The sequence below is a fragment of the Trachymyrmex cornetzi genome, unplaced genomic scaffold (genome assembly GCF_001594075.2).
Source record: "Trachymyrmex cornetzi isolate Tcor2-1 unplaced genomic scaffold, Tcor1.1 scaffold156, whole genome shotgun sequence".
Taxonomy (NCBI): domain Eukaryota; kingdom Metazoa; phylum Arthropoda; class Insecta; order Hymenoptera; family Formicidae; genus Trachymyrmex; species Trachymyrmex cornetzi.
In genome coordinates this window covers 2,408,471-2,433,119 of record NW_017296157.1, presented here as the reverse complement: position 1 = coordinate 2,433,119, position 24,649 = coordinate 2,408,471, and the positions used below count along the sequence as shown (strand labels likewise).

At 38.9% G+C, this 24,649-nt stretch overlaps 1 protein-coding gene across 1 annotated transcript in view; it reads left to right on the top strand.

Moving 5' to 3' along the window:
* The first annotated feature begins 6 nt into the window (after nucleotides 1–6).
* The window catches only part of LOC108758430 (roundabout homolog 2), a 124,226-nt gene continuing 99,583 nt past the window's right edge, over nucleotides 7–24,649 (top strand). Inside the window, exon 1 of the mRNA XM_018503411.1 lies at nucleotides 7–591. Within this exon, the coding sequence (XP_018358913.1) occupies nucleotides 525–591 (67 nt within the window). The 5' untranslated portion in view covers nucleotides 7–524. The remainder of the gene's footprint in view (nucleotides 592–24,649) is intronic.

Sequence of the window (24,649 nt, the reverse complement as noted above, 5' to 3'; positions counted from 1 at the left end):
GGGCGAGCCGGTTGAAGTAAGCTGTAAGCGCGACGGAGTCTCTCTCTCGGACTCTCGGAGCAGCGAAGCGACGCGACGCCGGGCGGCACATATATATCGATATATCGTCAGTCGTGTGTGCGTGTGCGCGCGCGCGGCCGCGCGTGAACGCGGCGCCAAAGTATATTCGCGGAGTGTGTGGTGCGACGAGATAAAAGAAAAGAGAAAGGAAAAGAAACGTACGTCTGTCCGTCAGCGTGGCCTGCGTGGCGTCGAAGAAAAAAAAGGAGATCAACCGTCGTTAACGAGATCGTCGTCGTTAACGGTTACGGCCGTGACGGGCCCGATGACGCGCGAGTGTTGATCGGCGCCCTGAGAGTGTTGATCTGGGTGCCTTGATCCTTCAACCTTCCCGGTTCTCTCTCCCCATCTTCAGTTCGGTTGTGTGTGCGTTTCAACGGTGCGATTGCGTGCAATCTCTCGGACAGCACGACGGAGGAGAAAAAGGGTACGACGCGCGACGGGGGCAGCCCTCGGATATATTAATGAAGATGTGCCGCGGATTGATCGATCGGTTGCTCCTGCTAGCGGCGTTCGGCATCACAGTCCAAGGTACGCGTGTCATGATTTCTCTTTTCTCTTTCAACTCCCCCTCGGGCATGTGTGTCCCTTTTCTACCCTTGCCTCCCCCTGGTTGCAGGATTCCCCCTAGGCTCCGATTCACAACGCATGTCTGTCCTTGATAAACAACCCGTGCACAGCACAGATCCCTCCGGCAATATTGCTGCAACATTGCAACGTTCCAGCTATATTGAAGTAACGTTAGAAATGTAACGATATTTTTATGTTACAGCAGTATTCAAATAACATTAGAGATGTTGCAGCAACGTTGCAACGTTCTGGCAATATTGGAGTAATGTTGGAAATGTTGGAGCAATATTTTTACATTCCAGCAATATTTATTGTAGTAATATTGGAAATATTTTAGCAACGTTCTGATAATACGTTAAAATGCAGCAGCAACATTTCCAATGTTACTTCAGTGGATGCTTTCCATTTAATGACACAAGTCGACACAAGTGTCGTTCTATCACTCTCCGAATGTCAAGAAAGATGGAACGACTTGTGTCATCAAGTGGAAAACACCCATTGAAGTAACATCGAAAATGTTGCAGCAACATTTCAACGTTCCAGCAATATTGCAGTAACATTGGAACTGTTGTAGGAACATTTTAACATTATAGCAGTGTTGCACTAACATCGCAGCTGCAAGCTTCCCTATTGTGTATGGGTAACAAGAGTGAAATGATTTCGAGAGCGTTGGAGCGTGGACTGCAACCTTAGTGTCGTTACGGTCCATCGTGCCCCTTCCCTCTCCCCCTTTTCGCGTCGCACCATACGTAAATAATATTGCACATACAGGGTGTTCTCGTTGCACGTTCGATTCGGCGACGCGACGTTCCGCCGTTTAAATGGAATCCCCGGTTTTCCCACGGATTCTGTTTCTCTCCTCTTCTCTCTTTCTCTCACCCTCAATCGCGTTTATAACAGATGCGAGGATTGCGAGAGCACGGGCTCTCCCGAAAACGTCGAGCGATTCGATCAGCGTCGCGCTCTCCGCGACGGTGGTGGCGAATCCTATTCGCATAAATTGATTTACGCACCCTCTCTCCCGTTGTTTCGTCGATCGCGTTCCACTGAATCCGCACAAATCGAGTTCGCGCGTAACGAGAACGCACTTCGCGTCAAGTATTACGATTAAAGTCGTCGAGAGAAAATGGGCCTGGACGATTCCCGTCGTTCCCTATTACCAGGTCGGGTCAAGTCGTACTTGAAAATTCGAGGGAATCGATGCGACGCAACGAGAAAAACGCGTCCATATCTCTCTCTCTCTCTCTCTCTCTCTCTCTCGTTGATTATGGAGTATTTACTTAGAATGGCAGATTAACTCATACGCGTGTATAGTCAAACATTTGCGTTTTAGATAAAACAGGGGAGATAAGATTCGTGTAGCATTAAGCAGGAAGTACGATTGGGGGATAGTAATTTACGTCTCGGTTGCAATAAACATATCGCTTGAAAAGTGACAGAAGTCGACACTTTTCGAATTATTTTTATTTTCGTATTATGCGTGCGGATTGTGTTCTAAAAAAATACATCGGTCTTCAATCAGGAAAAGTTATACAAGTTGAATTCAAATGGAAAATAGAAATGAGTTGAAAATGGGAACAATATCAAAATTCAGAATAGGGATAGTTTTTAGAAGTTAATATAATATCACAATGAAATTAATATTTATGACATTACTTTTAAACTTGAGAGGATCTTAAAATCGTCTGTTTTATCCATTCAGGACCTATACACATATAATTTACGTCATTGACACATCTCTACAAACTACTACATCAATGTCGCACGCATATAAGTACAAATTTTATAACCAACTAATCTTTCATATTAGCTTTCTAAACTTAACTCTACAAATATTGTTTGTTCATATAATCTCTAGTTCCAATCAAGATTATTTTATACGGACAAAGTAAACTTGAATATAAAGCTTGGAATATTGTTACAAGTTGATTACAGAACGGTAATTTTCCAACTTTTTCGTATTTTTTATATAAAGTCGTCTGTTTGGACTACATTACCCGTTTATAATTGTGGAATGTAGAGAAGGATTTTTAAATTTGTATATAAAAGGCAGTTAAAAAAATACTTATTCAAAAAATAATGAGTAAAAAAAAACAGACGACTTTAGGATCGCTTTAAAACTTGAAACAAGTAATTTGTAATTAGCTCTAGTTAACTTATGCTGTAAATAATTAATTACGCAATTTTTTCTTTCCTCTCTCATGAATAATTTTATACTTTTTACTTGTGCTACTTTTCAAAAGTGCGATATAATCTTTTCAAACATTTTGCATTTTCCGCATTTTTGTTTATGATAGAGATAAAAGAAACAAGTAAGAGAGAAAGAGAAAGAGAGAGAATAATCCAGGCAGCAAAATGAACTTTTCTCTCAGTTTCTGACGATAAAAGTTACGCGTAATAGTTACAATGTAGGACTCGAGTTATTACAATTTACGGGGAATGAGACGCTTGTATATTTTTAGCGCAACGTCACGATTCGTGTACATTTATTATAAATTGCATTCAATTACATAACAAATAATATATAATTAATTAAACTGCAAACGACTTTTAATCGTTTAAATGGGGAACGATTATTAAAGACTTCCGAAGAGCGTTTCGATTCGCAACCTCTATTAATACTTACGTACCGCCTCCAGTATCATTTCGTCTGAAATCAATTCTGTTAACCCTCAATTACTTTGATGGAGGCACATTTGACCCCGCTGTAGATAGCTCGTGAGATATCACTTTTATCTTGAACTCTGACTCGTCATATTGCTTAAATGATTTTCGCTTTTTCTCCCCTCCCTTTTTCTCGTACCCCTAATTAACGCGGGAGTTATTTCCTTTGATGATGACACACACACACGAATTTCAACGAGTTTATTAAATTCTACCTTAACTCTCTGCCTTTTTTTCGTAAAAAGCTTTTTATTAATCAAAGCGTAGTCCGATTATTCTCGGCGGCTGTATGGTTGCTAATTACGAAATTACGAAACCGGCTTCGAGTTGCGCTTTTTGAATCATAAAAAACGCGACGTTATTTCTCTGGGAAATTATATCGCCGCGTTTACGCTGCTTAAATCGAAAATAGACGAGATAATTAAGCTTCTGGCGGAGCAAATTGCTTTTTGAAAATCCGCATAATGTAGGGAACGAACAACTACACGGCTTTCGTCGTGTTTTGAGATCCCGTTTATGCGTTTATGTATTTCTCTCGCGTACAGATGCTCACGCGTTTCAACATATTCCGGACGTATAAGCGGCACGGCGCGCGTTACACATTGCATTTTATATTTTATCGCGGACTACCGATACCGGGTGTAGGAAAAACAAGATTCGTCGAATATTATAAGGGAAAGTTCCGAAGGAACGGCTTATTTATTTTAGTAGTTTCCGTGCGGCGGCTGTCTAAAAATAGACGACGATACACAAAGCGGGGTAGGCTTTCCGTGCTCTATTTTTGTTTGCGACGCGATGTTTATCGTTATTCAAGCAAAACTCCGAGCCTCCATTCTTATGCATCCACTGCATTGTGCTCGCGCTCGCGTAAGCAAGCATTTGGTTTTCAAAACATTTTGTGTCCACCCCGCATTTGTTTTCTGGTCTTTTTTTTCCCTTTTTTAAGTACGTACAATTCCGCCGTGACCTGCGAACGCAAATTATGTATTAACGAAATTAAATAGATATAGGGGGATCGATACTATTTAAATTTCTTGGAGTGAAATATTACTCCAAAAGAGTTAAAATATACTATTGAAAAAGAGTAAAAAAATTTGGACTTTTGAATAAGAGTGGTAGTAGTTTCACTGTTTTTTTGGAGTGAGATTCATTCATTCCACAAAGGAAGGAAATTACTTACTCCTTTTTGGGAGTGAATCTCTTGCGCTCCAAAAGTGTAAAATCTCATTCCAAAAAAGAGTGAAAATCTGCCACTCTCTTATTCAAGAGTGCAAATTTTTCACTTTTTTTGTAGTGACAGTATTTTAATTCTTTTGGAGTGGTATTTCATTCCAATAAATTTAGAGAGTAAAATAATGTAAACATTTTGGAAATATATTACTTGTTTCATTGATCCAATCAAGCTCAGCGGGAATAGAGTTCTATGATTTTTTTATATAAACGATCACTTGAGATGTTTTTACACCCCAATTCAAATCACTATTATTAACAACAATTAATATTGTATATTATTGATTATTTTTCGATGCATTGGTATTTGAAAAAATTATGGATATGGATTTATTACACGATATGGATAATAATCACAATTTTCTGTGAAAAATATGAGAAAAAGCAAATATATATAAATATTAAACGAAATAAATGCTTTAAGCTTATTGTAACAGTATTTCTAAAAAATAAATATTTAATTAATATAACATTTTTTGTTAAAGCATTTTCGATGAAATTCCAGATTTGAGGGTTTGTAAAGAATAGTTATTTAAAAAAGAAAAAAAGTGTATTAAATGATCTTTATAAATAATATTTTACAATTTTTTTGCATTTTCTCGTCTCTACGATATAAAACACCAAATGAATATTCTAGGATTAAATAATGCAATTGTTGTACTATTCTTCTAACAGAACATCTTCCAATTACAGAGATATTGTAGAAGAAAATCTGTTTCTCATTCTACTCTTCAAAACTGCTCGCAATAATCCGATAATATTTAAATCGGGCGATTTCACTGGCCAAGTATTGAAGGAAATTGAGATTGGAAAGATATTAGATAAGTTTGAAGAATAGAGAACAATTTTTATTGAAAATAAAGTGAGAAGTCAATTTTCTCTTTCAATATCACTTACATAAGCAATTGAAAGGCGTTTTGCTAGAAAAGGAACAGTACAACGTTCCTTTGATGATTATTCAAGCATTGTATGACTATAATTCAACAATAAAATCTGTATTAAAAACAATTATAATAGTGTGCCAAATCTTTATTAATAAAATAAATGTGTATTTTCTATAACATGTATTCACATTATTTTATCTATATCCTGTATTTCTATTATATTCACATCAAAAGATATAATTAAAAGATTAAATATTCAAAACGTAAATTCGACAAATTTTGTGTATTCGTACGTATTCATTGTTATTCAATCAATCATAGAAGCCATTCGTGCGTTATTCAATTATTGTCTGCCTCTGAAAGAAAACCAATTGATCAGAAAGATTTTTTCTGATCAATTGGTTTTCTCTCAGAGACAGATAAAGAACGTCTTCCGTTGTTAGTTGTGGTGGTACTTTGCGAATTGGGCGAAGTAATATTCATTGCTTAGTCAACTATTTCCATTTCCTTGAGGAGGTATGCAGCAAACTCGCTGTTGAACGTTATATCGATTTCCATATAATTATGCGCGTGTGCTGGAAATAAGGGCGGGCGGCACGCGACGATTATGTTAAGGCACGTTAGACAATGTGTAAATGATAAATTAAGCTAAGTTTATAACTCCTTATATAATTTCGTGAGTCGCTCACTGTCTACCTCCATAAATAGTTCCGTCTATCTATTTGTACCGAGAAGAAGCGTCGGATAATAGCTATCAAATATTGAATAAAATGCCAATTAAATGTTCAGCTAAAATAACTGACAAGAATAATTGTACATTGTTCTTTAATATTTAGTAAACATTATTAAACATAATAATATGACCAATTTTTTGTAATAGTTACTAAATATTTAAGAAAGTAAAAAAAATTTTTTTTCATATTAACTAAAATTTAATTGGCATTATTTTACACAATATTTCATATTATTGAACTCTCTTTTCATATCTATTAGTTTTTCTTTCCATGCAGAAAAATTATTCCAATTAAATTAACTAAAATTCTGATGGAAAATAAAGGACGCAGAATTCTAGTTAAATCTACTAGAATTCTAGTTGAGATAATCAACATTCCGAATTTTCTTAGTTAAATCTAATAGAATTCTCTAGTAGATTTAATCCGGATCGTTCATTTTCCACCAGAATTTCAGTTAATTCAATCAAACATTTTTCTCCATGAGAAAAAAGGAATAGATACACTGAAAAGAGAATGTAATAAAATAGCTATCAAATATACTGTGAAATAAATGTCAATCAAATTTCGGTTAATATAACCAAAAATAATGTTTACTTTCTTAAAAAGTAGACTTAACCAGAATTCTGGATCGTTCATTTTCCACCAGAATTCCAGTTAAATATTTGTTTTCTTGCTCCCTCTTAATTATATTATTATACCACTGCTTCCTTGAAATCTATTCACTTCTTTCCTGAATTTTATTTTTGTCTTAGCGCTTGAGGGGATTTATCTCACAGCTTGATATATAAATACTATAATTTCTCTCTCTCTCACACACGCGCGCGCGCGCGTGCTTTGACCAGCTATGACTAGCTCGTTTCTATCCTTTTTCCTTATTTTTCTAATTCTTACACGGCCGCTCACCTCTTTTACTACGAGTCCCGATATAATTGCTGTGTTATTGGTTATATACGTGGCGTCGAGGCGCGACGATCCGTCGTTCTCGGTCGGAAACACGTTTTAAATGGCCATTACGGCGATTGATCCCTTGCGCACGGCTGCGATTAATCTCCTTCAATCGCCGCCGCGACGACAATGCGCGTTGAAAAAAGAAAAACCGTGGCTTACAACGGAGAAGAAAAGCTGTCTCCGCTTTCGCAGGTGTCCGTACACGCTACGCGCGCGCGCGCGTAAGAAGCTATCCGTGCTAGGCTCTCCTTCGACTATTCATGCTTCCCTTAGAGATCCCTTTCACACAGGCGGTTCTCTCTTTCAGCCTCGCGCCATATTTACCGGCTCCCAAACCGGAGAACGCGCGTATAAGCGAGAATGTACGCCAAGTGACAGTTTTATAAGACGCGAGTTAAATGCGCATCTCTTGCTCGAGCACGTCGGTTTTACGGCGAGACGAGGGTTACCGGTTAGGTTTTCTAGTATCGTTATTATCGCGGCGAGATAGAAATTAACTATCGAGACCAGAAAGTAACTAAAAAGTTACTCGGAAGCGCAAAATATTTACGCACGTCCTGGAAATTTATGCGAATGTGGTTTGGCTTGAGAAAATGTTCGCTAAAACAAGGGAGAATAACTCGTATAAAATATCTGTTAAATGCAATTAAACGTGATTTAGTTAAATTACTTTCGCGAAAAAGGATTTCTATAACGCATCGGGAATGTTCTATATATTCCAAACTTTAAATTACGTTTCCTCAATGTACCTTATAAAACGTACTCGATTCTACCGTTCTCGCGTTCACGATCACGTTTTCGAGGAATTAGTTCGTAGACTGTAAGGTAAATGTCCCAGTGACCGGGCATGTTACTATGTCCGGACACTTATACAAAAAAAGTTATTATTGTTAACTCTTTCAATTAGCTTCTTTTATTACAATATTATAATTTTATTGTATTTAACTTTTAAGTAAGGTAAGTGCAGAGTACACACCAGAAATTTAACATAAATGCTGGTCGATTAATTAACTTATTTTCGGTATTAAAAGTACAGTTAACAATACTTTTAACACTCAAAATGGAGTCCCAATCAAATTTTATTTTTACAATTATATTTTTTAATAGTATGTATAAAATTAAACTTACATTATTTCTATTCCTATGAGATAGAGCAATGTAAAAATAATTAACTTTAAGGCTTCTAGGCAATTCTTTTTATTTTGCTTTTCCAGAACAAGGTTTTTAAGATAATTATGCGTAGAATGCTTTAGCCACTTATTTAAAAGTTAAAGATTACAATTAAATAACATGAAATTTAAAAAAGCATTTGAGATTAATAATATATAAACAACTATAAAGTTTCGTGTTCGGTCAGTGGGACGATTTACCTTATCGCGGTTGGAAAATTTCGTCAACGATGGGCAAACGCGAATATCGGCCCGTGTGTTATGGATATGGAGGACGCCGGCGCCCGAATTTTCGCATCGCGTAACTTTACGAGACATTTTCCGAGCCGCGAACCGGCGCCGCACCGCCCCGTCGATACTCAGTTCCCCCTGCCTTTTATATGTCGGGAGAGACATAAAATACATTTACCGCGTATTTTTTTGCTTCTACTCGCGGAAGCCCCCCCAGCATACTTGCGATGAAAGTGTTTGCAAACTAGAAACCGCCGTCGTCGCGCGGCCGACTAGGCGTGGTTAAACTGACGTCGCGATTCGCGACGCACGATGCCCGACGACATTCCGCGTATCGTCGTAATAAATCGTCGTCTTAATCACGCCACCGCATTTAACGTTACGTTGAGTGGCCGTGTACCGTGTGATAAAACGCTTCTAAAAACATCTAGATTTACCGTTAAGGCCATTAGAAGAAGATTACGGTTTTACACCCTTTCTCGCAATGTTTATAGTTATTGTTATACTTATTGTCGACGTATAACGTAGAGTGTTCTTGAAACAGGAGCCAAGAATCACCCTCGACTCGCACCGAATTCTTTTTTCTCTCGTGTCTGGTTTATGTATTTAATACGTTTAGTAAGAAATATTAGTTTTTATGCTTAATATACTTTAATACAATTTAATCCCGGAATGCTACTCATATTTTTCTTATATTAACATTATTACGAGTGAAACTTCATCCACATAATTAAAAAGTTTTTTAACTTTTGACAAAGTGTTCTTAGACCGCAAATTTAAATGCACAAATGAGTAACTAAAGCTTTAATGGTCTAGATCTTTGATGCTTAAATAATGTTTTTGATGTGAATTTATTAGTATCCCATTTTGCAAACTGCGCACTGAAATTATTTTCTTCAAACGCAATTATAAACCGAACTGGGGTAATAAATATAATAATATCACAAAATGACAAACAATTTAATGATATTGATCAATTTTTTTACATTTTTATATTTACTTTATAGTTCAAGTATTAAAATACAATAACTGAACTCTTTTACATTATTTTAATATATATATTGCATAAAAAATGAACTTTAATATTAATCTTATTAAATGTTATTTTAAGCAAGCAAAATTTTAATGATAAAAATTCTATTAACCTTAAAAAGTGCTTGGATGAAAATTTACTCATAGCATTCCAGAGTTAAAAATAGAATCTATGAATAACCCGTCCCAAATTTATTCTCTTTGGATTATATTTAAACTGCTTAATAAGTCATTAGTTTTTGTGCTAAGTCTTTAATGTAATTTAATCCAAAAATGCTGCTCGTATTTTTCTTACATTAACATTAATCTGAGTGAAAATTCACTCACATTAGCACATTCTAGTATTAAAAATAGGATTCATGAATTACCTGTGTCAAATTTGTTTTCTCTGTTATATTTAAGATGCTTAATTAATTAAGTCATTATTTTTATACTAAACATATATATATATACACTCTCTAAATCTGAATCAGTGGATAATCACTGATATCAGTGTCAAGTATGTCACTGATAATCGGGGAATGAAATGTGAGCTCCCTAACCTATCTTTATTATGTGATCACTAACCTTGTTTTAGTGTTTAAATTCAGTGAATGTAGTATTAGAAGATTGAAATTAACATGCAAATATATCAGTATTTCAATTATATAATGTTCAAACATTTTTCCTTTTTTAGTTGAACATATTATCCAGTGCCAAGTATGTCACTGGGTAATTAGTGACATTCCACTGATTCAGATTTTGTGTGTGTGTGTGTGTATTTGTATATGTATATTTAGTGCAATTTAAATCTCTCTGATGCACTACGATCGATCGTTAGCTCGGAGTTTATTTCTTGTCAAGCGGAAATTCTGTCGAAACCGGGATGAGTCGCGCGAGTTATACTCGTCGCCGGGTCGTCAAAGGTTACCACGGATGTGCGGTTAACAACAGTGAGACGCAACGCAGTGAGGGAGACGAGCCTTTGCTCCGTGAACCAGTTCCGACTTTATCGATGCACCCGCACTCTCGGGATATCGCGTACGCGGCCGGCGAAACAAAAACGGCACGCGGATGAATAATTTATGACAAAGACGACCACTACTAGGCTGCCGACTCCTTGCCTCCCCCTACTATCTCTTTCCCTCTCTCGTCGTGTCAGACGACAACGAACGCGGACGCGTACACACGAATAATTAATCACCATCTATAGTAGGAATCTAAAGATAGTGTTTCGCGACTGACTGACGTGTACATATGGTCTTTGTTCCGCGGTTCGCTCGGCTCACTCGTAAAAACGGCACGTGGATAATGCCGAGAGTTTCAACCGCGAAACAACGACATACAGGCCGTGTTCTAAAAAAAGGATATCTTCTCTCTCGTCCCCCGTCGATGAAAGCGTCGTTTCACGTAAACGCACGTCCGACCTTCTACCGTGTCCCTCCTTTTTGCATGACGTTGATATCCGTGATATGTAATTAACCCGCGTGACAAAGTTCAATAAAGCTTGCCATTTACTTGAACAGCTTCAGGTGTTCGCTCGTAATTATCGGCCGATAATTATTGAATTCGAAGTTCAGACAAGCGAATTTAATATCGAAGTATTTTGCAAATTTCGATAACCACGTAATATTATAATAAGCTCGATACGGGTAATAATAGAAATCTGAAACGTATTCGGTAGAAATCATACCCGACCAGTTGATGTAATGACAGATATTATAGATCGATCTATTCCATATATGGTCTATAGATGTTATGTATATAGTCTGAATTATGAAGCAAGTGCCATATCTACAGTTGCATTCACGCTGTACTGATTAACTTAGTTAGTTGAGTCCGTTTCCGTTTCAAGTGAATAGGAAATAGACTGAATGGAAATTATATAACCTTCCTTTTGTTAAAGACTAGAATATAATGTCGGTTGTTACAATTATCGTATATATTTATATATGATATATTTACGCACTGAGAAAAATTTCTAATTAGAAGATAAACAAAACAGGAAATTCTGATATCAAATCAAATCTAGTTTGTAGTACATATTTCAACTAGAATTATAATAGATTTAGGCTACGGTCCGCTTGATGCTGTACAAAAATACTTTGAAGTGTTTTTTTATTGATCAATTAGTAAAATTCTTTTTTCTGATTTGTCAGTCAAAAGCTTGGCGTAGGGTCAATAGAGTGGCGAACTCTCAATCACAAAATTCTGATTTGTTCATTTTCAATTAGAATTCCAATTAATAACGCAACCAGAGGGAGTATATGTTATAATTCGAAAATATAACACGGAGAATCATTTTACATAAATAATTAGGAATATTTGGTATTTATGCTTGATCTAGAATATTTTTTAGTGTTTTTAATATATTTTAGTATCGTTGATGAATATGAAATGTATCTCTTTTTAACGAAAAATTGAGTAATAATTTCATGAAATTCGAGTTTTATGAATATTTAACAGGACAAAACTTAATCTTCGATATCTTTTAAACGAAATTCGCTTCAACAGCAAATTTAATTGTGTAGTTACGATATAACATACTTTATTTTTAATAGAATTCTATATGCGAATTTCAATCCACAGCTTATATGAGATAATGAAAAAGAGACAGAAAATATGAGTAATGAAATTCAACCTTTACGGTTAAGTAAGAGGAATCAGTAAAGGGAAAATAAGTATATATAAATAAGTATAATTTATTAATTTAATTTATTATTTATGAACACTTAATAAAACGTTTAAAATAAAAAAAAATACAAGATTTAAATGAGTTGTTTTAAAAGGACAGTTGGAGCGTTCCATATCGAATCATTTAATCGAACTAGACAATATGTGTACACTATCGTGGAATTTGATGCAAATCTGGTGAAACAGTGTGTACCGTGAATACCGAGACACGGATGGACACGCCGGAGGGATAACGGAATGGGACGGCTGTACTTGTCTTTCGCATATTGCGGCGTCCACGAGAGGAATGTTAGTTACTTCGTCACACACTCGACCCGTTCCCTCGCACCTTAGCACGTGTGCGCGAGTGCATCGAGCACTCCAATGAGATATACCGTGTGTCGTTAGGATGCATTCTCGCGCTCGACTCTTTTTTTTTCCCCTCCTTTTCTTTTCGCTCTCTTTCTCCTTTTTTCCTTCTCTCTCCTTTTTTATTTTTACACGCCATCTGCCATTCGCACTCGCTCGCGTTGCCGGCGAGGAATCCGAATGAAGACTAAAAAGGGCTGATCAGAACTTGCTCGAAGGCAAGGTCTGTTCCTTTCTCCCGCGGAATGACAAGTGACTTCGCGTTATCTTTCACGGGCCGCGACACGTACGTGGCGAAGATACGCGTGTCGACCTGGGTCTCTGGCGAATTCGGGTCTTGGAAATTAATCGTGGAGATTACGCGTTCGAGTATCGAAATCGACGGCGTTATGTATCACTTATTGTCACAGCATGTATCATATTTATATTCGCGTGATGTTTCTTTTTTTTTTTTTTTTAGATTTTTATGTCAATTTTTTCCAGTTATTAATGCATCTTCCGTGACATACTTTCATCAGAGTGTAATAAAAAAGTAAAATGTATTCTATTTTTGTAGCTATTCTCTGGCAAATCGATAATTCGTGATTACTTCTAAATATTTCGAAAGAAAATTCGTCCCTTGATTAAATGATACATCATCGTCCTTCAAACGCGACACAATTTAAAAAATGAGATTTTTACGTTATTATCATATAAATAAGTAAAAATTACCTACAATCAATCATAAAAAGTATATTGATTTAACTTCATAAAAAAATCATCAGTCACAGCTCAAAAAGGATTATTTTTTTTAAATTACGGTTTGTAAAACGAAAATGTCAAAAAATGATATTTAATTATGTTATTAAAGAATATTATATTTTCGATATTATTTGATTATAATCCATAATTTTCTGTCAAGTTAAAAAATAGTTTATTTTATCTGTGAATGATAGACGTGTTCCTGGGAAAACTAGTACAACACTGTACAATTCAGTGCAAATCGATTCAGCGTTAATAAATAATTTAATCCTTTTAAGGTTACGAGGTTATCATGATGATTCTGTTACCGTGATAACAAAGAAAATGTAATTAAAAAGGTTACATTATTGATTAATACTGAAAATATGTCAATTGATTTGCACGTAATTACACGCGCAGTGCGTACCGGTATCGCTAGGTTTTCCAGTAAACGGCTATTAATTTCGAGTTGTGTCACTTTTGAAGTAAAAGAGCGACATATCGCGCGCATTTAATAAAGACACTATTTAGTCACGTTGAGGTCAAGGACCCTGACATCGGCGCGCGTTGTGACGTTAAAAAGTTGGCTGAAAACGCGATTTTACGTTTCACGATGTAGTAGTCGTTAAATAAACTGTTAGTGCAGTCTAGCGAGCGCACGGTTAAACTTTCCTACCGCAAACACCTCCGTCGTTCTCTCGTTCGGGATTTAATGGGAGAACGAAGGAACGAAGGTGACGGACTTTGAAGGGCGGGCCGTTAGACGGGCGGCGCGGATTTTCAGTTATTTCATACGGTACAAAAGCGGAGATTCAGGGCGCTTTAACCATGGAATGTAAAACAGCGTTAGGGACCTCGCACCCGCGAGTACGACAAATCCGAGAATGTAAAGCAGCGCGGCAGATTTTGTCTCCACCTTGGGCGGTAAAGCACCTCGTCGTCGTCGTCGTCGCGTCGCGTCGCGTCGGCGAGGACAAGAAAACGTCCACCTCGTTTATTTGACGCGTCCCCGCCGCCAGTAATTTGATTCACTCCGGTAATAGGACCAGTATTTGCACTGGCAAAAGTCGGAAATGTACACGGTAGTTTTTATTAAACGCGGCCATCAAATTCTGTTTCAGCCAAAAAAAATGTGTTCCCACTCTAGTGCGCGTCGTTATGCACGAGATACGGTTTCGCAACTTTAATCAACTTTATATTAAGGCGAACCTACGCTATCCGCGCGCTCTTCAACAGTAATTCGATTTCATGCCTAATTTCCACGATATTTAGCGGCAAATTTTCCAACGTTCTCCGGGCAACATCGTATTATTTCCGAAATAATTGCGACGGAGACGCTCTCTCGCAGCCCGAACAACGCCGGCGATTTTCCACAAGTATGCGCTTTTGACTTCCCGCCAATTAAAATAGACCTTCGGAAAACGGCTTATTTCCAAGCATGAAACTCGCCGCCGCGTTACGGTCGTTTACGGCGCGCTGCGCGCTGAAAGAAAGCTCTGTGTCTCTAAAGTAGCGCGCGATTAGGGCGAGAGAGGACGAAAAGGGGGGGGAAAGAGCGAGCGGAGATGCGGAGAGAGCGCTCGTGACACGTATGACACATCAAAGAGACTAATTTAACGAAACGGGGCTAAGAGACCGGAGGATATCGCGACGCGACAGGAATCGGCTGTTTTCGCGGAGCAACAGCTTACGTTTTGTTGCCGGCCACGCGTAACGACGTCGACGACGACGACGACGATGAGCGACCGAAAGATCGCAAAAGATCGCGCGCGATATATCGGACAAAGGAGTCCGTTGTTCGCGCGCGTTGCAGGCCCTCCTTTTCCTCGCCAGCCGAGAGAACGCCGAGATCCGCCGAGATGTTTTCTGAACTTCGTCCAGCGAAGGAGCCAGAGAAACCCGGCGTGAGAGTGCATTCTCTCTTTCTCTCTCTCCTCTCCCTCTCGATTTCTCATTCTCTTTCTCTCGTTGCACGCCACTCTTCTACGAGAGCTGGTATTTCCGTCAGAGTAGTACGGCCGTTCCGAAAGGGCGTATTAGGTCCTATTATTTCGCGCGAGTACCATTACGGATATAATGCGCCGGTCTGGTCTGGGCCTCTCTATCAAGATCGAGCAGCGTACACAGATGGCCCGTATGAATACGTCAAGAGAGAGAGAGAGAGAGAGTAGTCGCGGAAGAGAGGCACAAAGGAAACTGGCGTGGCGGCCTGAAAATTTCAACGTCGTTAGATAGAAATCGTAGCAACGTCGTTAAGCGAAAGTGTACACCTTAAAGTTCTCCGCATCCTTCATCGATCGTGCCCTTAACAAAAGTCTTGATCGATCCGTTGAACAAGAGTCCCCTTGGCTGATCCCGCAGCCAAACTTTCTCGCAGCAAAAACTCGTACGAGCATTGCTCCTCTCATATGCTTCCCACGTTGTAGAGATCTCAAGCCGAATCTCTATTCAAGCAAAATCCATTTTGAACTTGCGCCATTATCCGCGCTACACACTCGACAGTGATTCTACTGTACCTTACCAGCATGAACGTTAACTCGAACCTGCACGTGCAATAACTGCGAGCGTCGATTTTCAACGTCGGGTAACTCCGTAATTAAGCGTCCCATTAACTTTCCGTATGACATTGTGGCGGAATGCGAAATAATCCCTTCACGTACCCGCGACATTCTCGCGCGAGGGGTAGAATATCTCGCGTAACGATCCCGATATTCCGAGATCATCTTATTATTGCGCTATTATACCCTGTCGCTCGCGATTAGGGCGCCTTTAATATTCGATGTTGCGCGCCGTTCTGTCGCGACAGATAATTTCGATGCTGGCACACGCGGCTGGCTGGCTGGTTGCTTGCTTGGTTGGTTGGTTGGTTGGTTGGCAGGCTGACTAACTCTCTGTCTCTCATCAAGAGAGAGAGAGAGAGAGAACGGCGTCTTTCCCAGCGCGGATACAGCGCGGCAGGACTCGTGAAAGATGTACGGCCCGAAGGTGTCTTCGACCCCGTTAAGTTCCCTTTCTCGACCGTAAAGGCCGAAGATGTGGGGTGCGAGAAGAGAATCGCAAGGGGGAAAACGCACGATCGATAAGAGCGCCTCGTAAGACAATTTCTTCTGGGGTGGCGAGATAGCAAGACGGAGATAGATAGATAGAGAGAGAGAGAGAGAGAGAGAGAGAGAGAGAGAGAGAGAATGCAGGAGAGCGAGAGAAGCGGCTTCTTTCCACCCATCGCCATTTTAGGTACAGGTGTATGCGTGCGCGCGCACGGGACGAGAGGACGAAGAGGGTGTGCAAGAGAGGAGCCAGCCAGGGTGGCAGAGGGTGGGCGAAAGGGAAGAGATGAGCTTTCCCCCCCTCTCTCCCCCAACCCCCTGCACGCGGTGGGAAAGGGGCCCTTTTCCAAGAAACGATCGTGTGCGTTAGTCTCCCTGAAACGGTCTTATTTTTTTATAAGTTTCGGCGACCCTGTCGAAGGAGCCCCGAAGGGTGCGCGCCGCCAAATTCCGTCCCTTCGTCCAACGAACTAACGGCAACTGTGCGCGCACAACTCAAGGCACCCTTGGAACGTGACTGCTCCTTATACCAGGCGATTTTGCCCCGTCGATCGTTAACATCCGTCGTGATGTGGCACGAGAATAAGACGCAAGAAGCAGGGAAAATCAATCGGTACGCGTATATAAAATAACAACATAGACAATAGACATAAATACGAGATAATATATAGAAGATAAAGAACTTATAAATATTTTACATAATATATAAATTTTATCTTTAATAGTTTAAAAATGAGGAATCAGCGAGGCAAATATGCGTTCCAAATAAATGATCAAAAATGCAATAAACGAACGATTGTTGTAACGCGTGAAAAGATCTCAACGTGAATTTCTCTCTTTTAAATTTACATCCTTATGAGATAGAGGAGTGAAGAAACGATGAACTTTCAGATTTCTGGATAATACTTTTTAGTTTCCTTTTTGAGAGGTTCGAGTTAATTTAACCTTTAGTACATATGATTGAGTCATTCGGTTCTTTTGTTTGAAAAACTAAGAGCATTAAGTAATTAATTAGTTATAATATTTATATACAATTTTTAAAAATACGAAACCTTACTTAATACTTTCTAAAAAGTATATACGAATTATTTAATATTTATTTTTGTAGATCTGTCAGTGATGAAAATTAACCCGGGACACAAATAATCCATTACGTATACTAAAGATTAAGATAACTATACATGAGCTACCTATCTACTTAAAGGTTAAAAATATTAAATGTACAGAGAGAGAGAGAGAGAGAGAGAAGAAAAAGAGATAAATCTACGATATCTTTTCACGCGTTACAACAAATCATTTAGTTATTGCACCTCCAAGCATTTGCCAAGTTGGAATGCTCGTTCACCTTCCGAAATTCCTCATTTTTCACAGATTATTATTCCATCACGCGTTAGTTGCGCACTTCGTTCTGTCTCGGCCGTTATTGAGCTCGCGATCGATGAACTTGAGCACGGATTTAAAGCTCTCGAAGCGCGTACTGGACATCGATAATACGCAATCGGAGGGTATTGGTATCCGTAATACGCAATTGAGTACGGGCACGAGTATTTCGAAGCCCATAGTAGGCATCGGTAATCGATATCGGGTAGATATCAACCGCCACTTTGAATTCTTTTGACTGGAATTTCGCAGTTTTTTATGCGCCCGTCGTACGTAGCATCGATTTGTGCGACGCGCGTATTCGACGATGTAAAACAATATTTCAATTAATCATTTGCGCGATATCGCCAGTCAAAGTACAATAAATCGCTGCGCGCGGTAGATTCTCTTTCTTCCTCAGTAAATAGCCATATCGCTCACGAGTGAATAATTACAATGAGTATGATAGCAAAATCTCATTGTTCGCGTATTTGTTTTTCTTGAATTTGGAAAAGAATTTTTAACGAAAAGAGAAAGATTTAAATACGCTCTTAATTGTCAAATTAATCAACGTTTAGCGCAGTTATTCCCATTTTTCTTATCTAGAATTTAATAACGTGGAAACATGACGTCTAATTAACTTTTCGAATACCAGGTTCTACTATTATTTTTCGTGTAAAAAATATACCAGACCGTTTTTGCCTGTGGTCAGTTTAAGTATAAATATTTCAACTCCTTCTCTTTCCCTCAAGGCTATTAAATAACATCATTCTACTAACCCAAAAGAACAACGTCAGCAGCTCTGGCATTTTCCGCAAAAATTCAAGGAGAGAATTTCCGATATCTTTCACAAGGATTATTACCCTATGCAACGTCGATTATCGAACATCACTTATAACTCCACTATTATTATGATTGATGTAATATTATTAACCGATGGAGAATCAATTAAAAAGAGTAGATTTATATATATCGCTACAGAGAAACGAATTAATTGCATTTGCGAAGAATTAATCAGTAACTAACTAGATAGATCCGTTGACAGGTCGATAAAGCGAGAGCAATTTTTCTAAAGCGGATCTCCCGCTTAAATCTAATTGCGCGCGACGCGCGGTGCATTTCGCCTCCGTCTTTTCTTCTCTCCGCACTCGTTCTCGGAGAAATCAGCTCGTTCGTTAGCGGGACGACGTAGCCGCGCGACCGTAATAATTTCAGACGCACAAAAGAAGATAACGATCGAGAAGTGGAGCTAACCCGGAGGCCACCGAGAGAGCCGCCGCCACCAAATTAAAATCACACTAAACTACCGGCAGCGTTGTAATTAAGTATTTCTGTGGCAAAAGATCCTTTGGAAGCCTGCCGAGAGAGAGAGAGGGAATTCTATCTTTCTCCCTCTCTACGTCTGCCTCTTTCATTCTGCGATCCCCTCCGATCCCCACCCACGCGCACGCACGCACACGTGCGTGCAATCGCACGCGCACGCATTTAGCTGCACGGACGGAGAGAGCCGGTCTCTCCGTGTCTCTTTCTTTCGGGTCGCGCGCGCGTGAAATGCGCGCGCCGAGTCATCGCACAACTATTCCTCCGTCCGTACTCCGTGGTAGCCTGACTATCGTCGTCATCGGGCATAAAGGATGGAAAGAGAAAGAAAAAGGGAGAAACTACTATATATCGTCAATCTGCGAGAGCACTCAGAGTGTCCTCCTTCCCTCTGTATATATAGATCGATCTAACGGCCAGCTCGCTTCGTCTTTCTTTAACCTCTTCCCTACTTCAGGCTCTCCTCCTCGCAACAGAACAAGGGAGGAAATGGCGAATTAGAGCGAATGGGAATGATAAGCGCCAGCGAGAGCATGGGAGAGGAGGGGAGGTGGAGTGGGACCGGAGAGATGGAGAGAGATAGCGGGCCGGAGCCACCAAACCGACGGTAAATCAATACTGACATCGCGGTCGTGACGCCATACGCCAAGTCATCGGACGTACAACGAGTAGAATAGCTATTAAGACTATGGTTACGTCGACAGCCGTTGGGAGAACATTACGCTATATCGCGAGTACCATTATTTGGAGATTAATGCTAGGCTCTAATCGATTACGTCGTAATATGTCTTCCCGCGCCACTCATGGATCCATGAATGATCCAGGATTAGGGTTACCATATTCTGAATCTCAACGGAGAAGAGTACATATACCTATGTAGACTTTTTATAAAAAGATGATCCCGAAATGGAGGAGTATAATTTGTTTACGCGTTAAATATGTAGGAAAATATTTAGTAAAATAAAATTTCTAGAATGTAATTGTTGTTGACAATTCTTATTGATATAACTTTATAAATGTAAAATGTTTAGTAATACCACAAAAGTTTTACACACCACAAAACTGATAATCAGGGAAAAGTCAAAGAATTTTGCGAAACTTTCTAGAAAATTAAAATTCTCGGATTTAAAGAAGTTTAATACATAAATTATACTTATGCAGTTTTGGAATACTTTCAACTTAACAATTAAAAATGCAGGCAATATCAGCAACATTAATATACTTAGAAAAGGAGAGCTTGACTTTAAGATATTAAAATGTTTCACTCTTGTTTCCGTTTTTTAAACACTTAAAGAAAAAGTTCGTTTTAGTTTTCAATTAAATGAACTTTTTCATGAAACGAAACACTATGTGTTTGAATTTAAAACGCTAAAACATTTAAAATTAAAATATCTTTTATTATTAAACGTTTGTTTTGCAAAGATATTTTACAAAGGTAAACGTAAATATTTTAAACACTGCATTTTTTACAGTGTAGTAATTTCCATTGCTATATTAAATTAAGCTTTTTTAACCAAATATTTCAGTTTCCAAATCGGGACCAAAAATAAAAAAAATTGTTTAATATTTTTGAATGGCAAGGAAAATTATGTTTGGAAATTTTGTCTGGAAATCAGGGAAAAGAATTTTAGAAAGAGGAATTTGTGATAACTATATAAAAGAGTATATATATTCATAAAAAAGTACGATTGATAACCTTATTCGAGACCATCAGTTTTATCTTTAATGTTGGATCCTTTAATGAATCTTACAGCGAATTTTACCTATATTACCACTTAACGAATGGTGAGGATATTTTCAGGTTTCCGGTTAATACTAGAAATTTATATAGGTAAAAGCGAGCAATGTACGGAATTTACATGTTTGACATTACTATTCTGTCTATTCGTGAGATAAAAATGACAAAATTTCGTTCTCGCACGATATTCAGAGAATTCAAGTCGCTTGAATCATCCGGATATTCCAATATCAGGCCCAGCGATATCCAAATATCGGAGTACGTCCGGAATTCGGAATTGCATTTGCGAAACCCGGGTAGCGATACCGTTAGATACGCGAAGTGGTATACTAGTATTGCGTTACGATTTCGCCGGAATCCATGAGACGGTGAGAGAGAGAGAGAGATGTCGACTTTATTTCTATTTTATATACCACGCCGCGCGTATTTCGGCTCTTCGAGCTTCACGCGCGCGGCCTATCCGCTTTAAAAAGTTATCGATTACCGTCCCTCGCGGCGTAAAACGCACGGAAGTGCCCGGCGCCTGTTATGTACCGACAATGAGAATATTACGTCTCCGGCTGTCGGGAGTCGCATACGCAATTCCTTCCTGTCGGATGGATATTCCTGACTCCGCCGCGCCGCGCCGCGCCGCGCGATATCGTACGTACGTACGTTTCGCCACGGGAGATGAGTTCGGTTTTTATCCCGACGGTAAACCTGAAGAGCTCTATTGTGCCGGACGAATCAACCCTCCATTGAATCGCGCTGCCTTCCGGCAACAAATCAACTAAATACAATAAATCGTGCTTTATTAACGAAATCCGACATTTCGGATGTCTTCCTTTCGTTATGAGGAAACAAGCGTGGTATTGCTACGGAAAATAATATTGAGAATTGAGTTATTAATAATTTGCGATGCACGAAAAACTATTTTCTTTTTTTAATGTTTTAAATAATTGTTCTGTTCCGATAATTTAAGGTACAGAAATGTTATCAATATCCTATTGAATTTAATCCAATATCCTTTCCTAATTTCAAATTAGTCATACATATTTAAATAAAAGAGATTTCACATATTAAAATCGCCCCAAAAAGCTTTTCGAATTAAGGAGCGAGTTTTAAATAATTTCCAATGTACAAAAAAAACTATTCTCCTCGAATAATCTAAATGGCTCAGTTTCACTAATTTAAATTAAACTATAAAATAAAAATGTTATTCATGTCCGACTTTATTCGATTTAACAATACATTCTTTCCTATTTTCAAACGAATCGTATATATTTAACAACAAAAAATCCAAAAAAAAAGAACGGCGAATGAGAGTCAGCGTGGTAGTTAATACGCAATCTTGAATCTTTAATCCAGAAAATAGAATCTTTATTCCAAAAAATAATAGTACGTTTTAGTTCACTTTGGAACCATCCTCAGCAATACAATTTTAAAATACCATCAGATTAACAGATTTGATGTTGTAATCTCAAGACATAAAAGGAATTCATTTCGACATTGGATCAAACCAATTACGATTTATATTCACTAAAGAGTATCAAGTTAGAAAACGCATGTTGATCGCTGCTCGAACGAAATATGACTGTATATATTTAAATAATAAAGATTTTATATATTAAAAATCAACCAAATAAACCTTTCAATTAATTATCTATTATTTACGTTCGTTGCCGATATCAAAATAGAATTTTGCAATACTTTGTTAAATGCATCGAGGCACATGCTTAAACAAAGTAAATAAGAGAATACTATTGATTTCAAAAGAAAATTGATCAAGCCTGTTACATTTAAAACCTCTTCTGAGTAAACTAAATAAAAGAGATAAACTTTTTAAAGAAATAATTCTAATTCTGTAACGCAATTCGAAATTTACAAAAGAAATGTACAATAGAATAAATTTTTGAGATAAAAATGCTATCTCAACATTGTCTCGACGAGAAAGTAAGCACAAAAATCTCGAAAGTATTCATAAAAAGAAAAGGCACACTCTGTATATATCGTTCGTGTACAGCTCTCTCGGTTGATGCACGCGAGAAGCTGAAATGAAACGAGAAGCGCCTAGGGGCGATTTAGCGCAAGAGGAGCCACGAGCGAAGACTCGGCGTTCGTCGGCGAAATATGAAAAGTCCGTAGGCGGTTTTAATTTCGCCGCGAACACCGCCATTGTTTCCCGTCTCTCTGCACGACGCGCAGCGAACAAAAGAAAATCGCGCGCGGTGCGGAGCCCGTGGCGAGAAGCAGGCGTGTGCTCGCGCAGGGCTCGCTCGTCGTTCGAGAACCGAGAACCGAGAACGAGCGATAGAGCCTGTGAGATACGCGAGAAAAAGGGCCAAGCGGAGAGAGAAAGAGAGTCGACTCGTTTCGACTCGACTCATCTCGACTCGAGTCGAGTCGAGTCGAGTCGAGTCGAGTCGAGTCGAACCCCACAGGTCCATGCCGGGCGAGAGAGAGGAGAGCATCCGAGCGCGAGATACCGGGAGAAACGCCATCTCATAAATCACGTTATTTAATAGATCAACGGCGATGACATCTGTTGCGACGTAGGTGTAATGTAATTACGCGCCGCGGGCGGAGAAGAAGAGCGTGCAGAAAAGGGGTGGAAAACAAAGTTTTCAGCGGGTGGGCGGCGAGCGTCGGAATTAAAATTCGCGATTGGTGAAAGAGAGTCGATTTTGTAATCTCGCGTGGCGGGACAAAAAAAGCGGCGCGAAATTCCGAGTATTCCGATATACGTATAACGTGATCGGCGAGTTTTTGCGGCAGCCGCTGCAAAAAGAGGCTAATAAATTACATTTCCCTGGGTGTAATTTCCGTGACATTATTATCCGAGTTGCGCGAGAATTCTCAATATATTTGCATTTGATATTTTACCATTTTATCACGTTGATAATTTTGAATATTCCGGAAAAAAAAAATATATATATATAAACGCTATATTCTAGCAAAATACCGAAAAATTAATCAAAATCGAAGAGGCTTTGTTCGATCTCCTCCTCCCCTCCACACATTCTGCCTCCGGGCGGTAACGTATTTCGTTTTAACTCGGAATTGATGAGAATTGTTGGTTTTGCGAATTCGGAACGTTTAATAAAATCAAAGCTAAATGTTTTTTTTTTCCTTTTTTTTTCGCGACGCGAACGCAATACGAGTTCTATGTCTACGTATCACAGTCGATGTCTCGTACGCGAATGTAAATGATGGATGGTACAATACGGCGACGCGAAATGAGGGTATAAACGATGGATCCGTTTATAATTGCAAATTTCATTTCATGTTTCCATTGTGTAAAACTGCATTATTCCGCGCTTATGCAATTGGGCGCGCACGAACGCCAAGCAGTTCTTTGTTAGGTTTAATGGCGCCCATCGATTTTCGTCGGCTCTCTCGAGCAATTTCTCGTATATATTAATGCCAATAGATAGGACTCTTCCTCTTGCGCGCGGGCTTGTTCGGGACAAATCAAACTCCGTGGCGAACGGCGGGTCTCGGATCTCGGCGCGCTTTCCCTCCGTCTCTCAATTCTCTCTTTCTCTCCCTCTTTCATAAACACGCATACGGATCACGGATGGCACACGCGCGCACGCGCGAGCATTCTGTCGACATACCCCTTGAGAACGGGAATGCGGTGCAGGGGACTTCGATTTCCAGTTAGTTAGGGCAGTTGCGATTTAAATGGCGCCATCGGAAATAGAGGAGGAAATGAACAACGCGCGTGTTACATCCACGTGGTGAGTTTTCCAAGTCGCCAACATTGTTATTGCACGTGTGCAGGGGACCTCTGAACTAGAAATTTGTGTTTAATTCTTCGTTTCAATCGCTTTAACTTTCACAGAGCTCCGTAATCGCATTAAATTTGATACCTGTTTCACACTAAATAACAGGATACAATTTTATTATATATAGATAGTAAGCGAGAGATGTTGCTTTTCCT